The sequence below is a fragment of the Lipophrys pholis genome, assembly GCF_963383615.2.
Source record: "Lipophrys pholis genome assembly, chromosome: 9".
Classification (NCBI taxonomy): Eukaryota; Metazoa; Chordata; class Actinopteri; order Blenniiformes; family Blenniidae; genus Lipophrys; species Lipophrys pholis.
In genome coordinates, this window is record NC_137639.1 from 20,099,491 (window position 1) to 20,101,201 (window position 1,711).

Sequence of the window (1,711 nt, forward strand, 5' to 3'; positions counted from 1 at the left end):
GCTGAGAGAGCAGGGCGCAGCTCTTCCTGTGGGTATAAATCCAGGCTCCAGGTGAACTTCTACATCCACAAGATCACACAGCAACCATGAGGTCTCTGGTCTTCGTTCTGCTCATCGGAGCTGCCTGTGAGTGTCAACTCTCATTCTAGCAGATTTCTTCCTCTCTGTTAAACAGTCTGTTGGTCTTTTTCCCAGACTGCAACTTCATCCAACAGAACTTCACGTCTCATGATGCCACAATAAAAATGATTCACAAGCTTTTCTAGTGCAAAAGGCTTTAGGTGTCGACTGTAAATTAGAACGCACACAAACAGATGCTGGTTGTTTGTTGTAAAAGTCTGGAAGTAACTGACTTGCTGGTGTGTGTTTTCAGTCGCCACCGAGGACGACAAGATCGTCGGAGGGTATGAGTGCACCCCCTATTCTCAGGGCCATCAGGTGTCTCTGAACTCTGGCTACCACTTCTGCGGTGGCTCCCTGGTCAACGAGAACTGGGTTGTCTCTGCTGCTCACTGCTACAAGTCGTAAGTATATTTCTTCCAGGTTTATTTCTCCACTCTTTCAGTCTGATTCAGCTCCTGAAGTCCACACATTTCAATCTGATGCTCAGTTGGGTTTTCTTTCTCTAATTCCCTCTTTTGACTGTTTTCAGCCGCGTTGAGGTGCGTCTGGGAGAGCACAACATCAGGGTCAATGAGGGAAGCGAGCAGTTCATCAGCTCTTCCCGCGTCATCCGTCACCCCAGGTACAGCTCCTACAACATCGACAATGACATCATGCTGATCAAGCTGAGCAAGCCCGCCACCCTCAACCAGTACGTGAAGATCGTGGCTCTGCCCTCCAGCTGTGCCCCCGCTGGCACCATGTGCAAGGTCTCCGGATGGGGCAACACCATGAGCTCCAGTAAGTTAGAAGAACAGCAGTGTGCTCAGATTGAACTGTTATTACTGACAAGGAGCTTCGGTTTCACATGAGTCTGTTCTTGTTCTCCAGGTGCTGACAGTAACAAGCTGCAGTGTCTGGATATCCCCATCCTGTCTGACAGGGACTGCAACAACTCCTACCCTGGCATGATCACCGACGCCATGTTCTGCGCTGGATACCTGGAGGGAGGCAAGGACTCTTGCCAGGTATGTGATTGAATTCATACAGATTTAAAGCATCAATTGTGGAGGACATGGAGCATCAAACTGAATTGAATGTTGTTACTTCATACTCCACGCTCTCTGTTGCCAGGGTGACTCTGGTGGCCCCGTTGTGTGCAACGGTCAGCTGCAGGGTGTTGTGTCCTGGGGCTATGGATGTGCTGAGAGGGACCACCCTGGCGTCTACGCCAAGGTAAAGCCAATTCTTTTGTCAAAAATCTTTTCTAAATTTAAACTGCACTTGTCATTCCCTTGTTATTTGCACCATCATGTAAACAAATATGATTGTGTTTCCATTCATAGGTCTGCCTCTTCAACGACTGGCTGGAGACCACCATGGCCAGCTACTAAACTAGCACCTTCTGTCTTCATCCTGCTCTGCTGCATCTCTTATAACATCGTCACTCCACTGCTGTAGAGTTCTGACTAATGTGCAGCCAGTTTCCATCTAAAAAACAATAAAATCTGAAACTTAACATTTGTTTCCTTTCATCTTTTCTGTTTTCTCACATAATGATACTCTCATCATAACACTGTCAAAGTGAAGGATGTAATTCAATCATCAT

General features: G+C 47.3%; 1 protein-coding gene across 1 annotated transcript; it reads left to right on the forward strand.

The window, feature by feature from the left end:
- The first annotated feature begins 71 nt into the window (after positions 1–71).
- On the forward strand, positions 72–1,614 carry LOC308115044 (trypsin-1). The gene is made up of 6 exons (XM_080472381.1): positions 72–126; positions 374–524; positions 653–903; positions 994–1,130; positions 1,237–1,338; positions 1,449–1,614. Exons 1-6 carry the CDS (start codon positions 87–89, stop codon positions 1,494–1,496), a joined length of 729 nt encoding a protein of 242 aa, XP_080328507.1. The 5' UTR covers positions 72–86; the 3' UTR covers positions 1,497–1,614.
- The last annotated feature ends 97 nt before the right edge of the window (positions 1,615–1,711 follow it).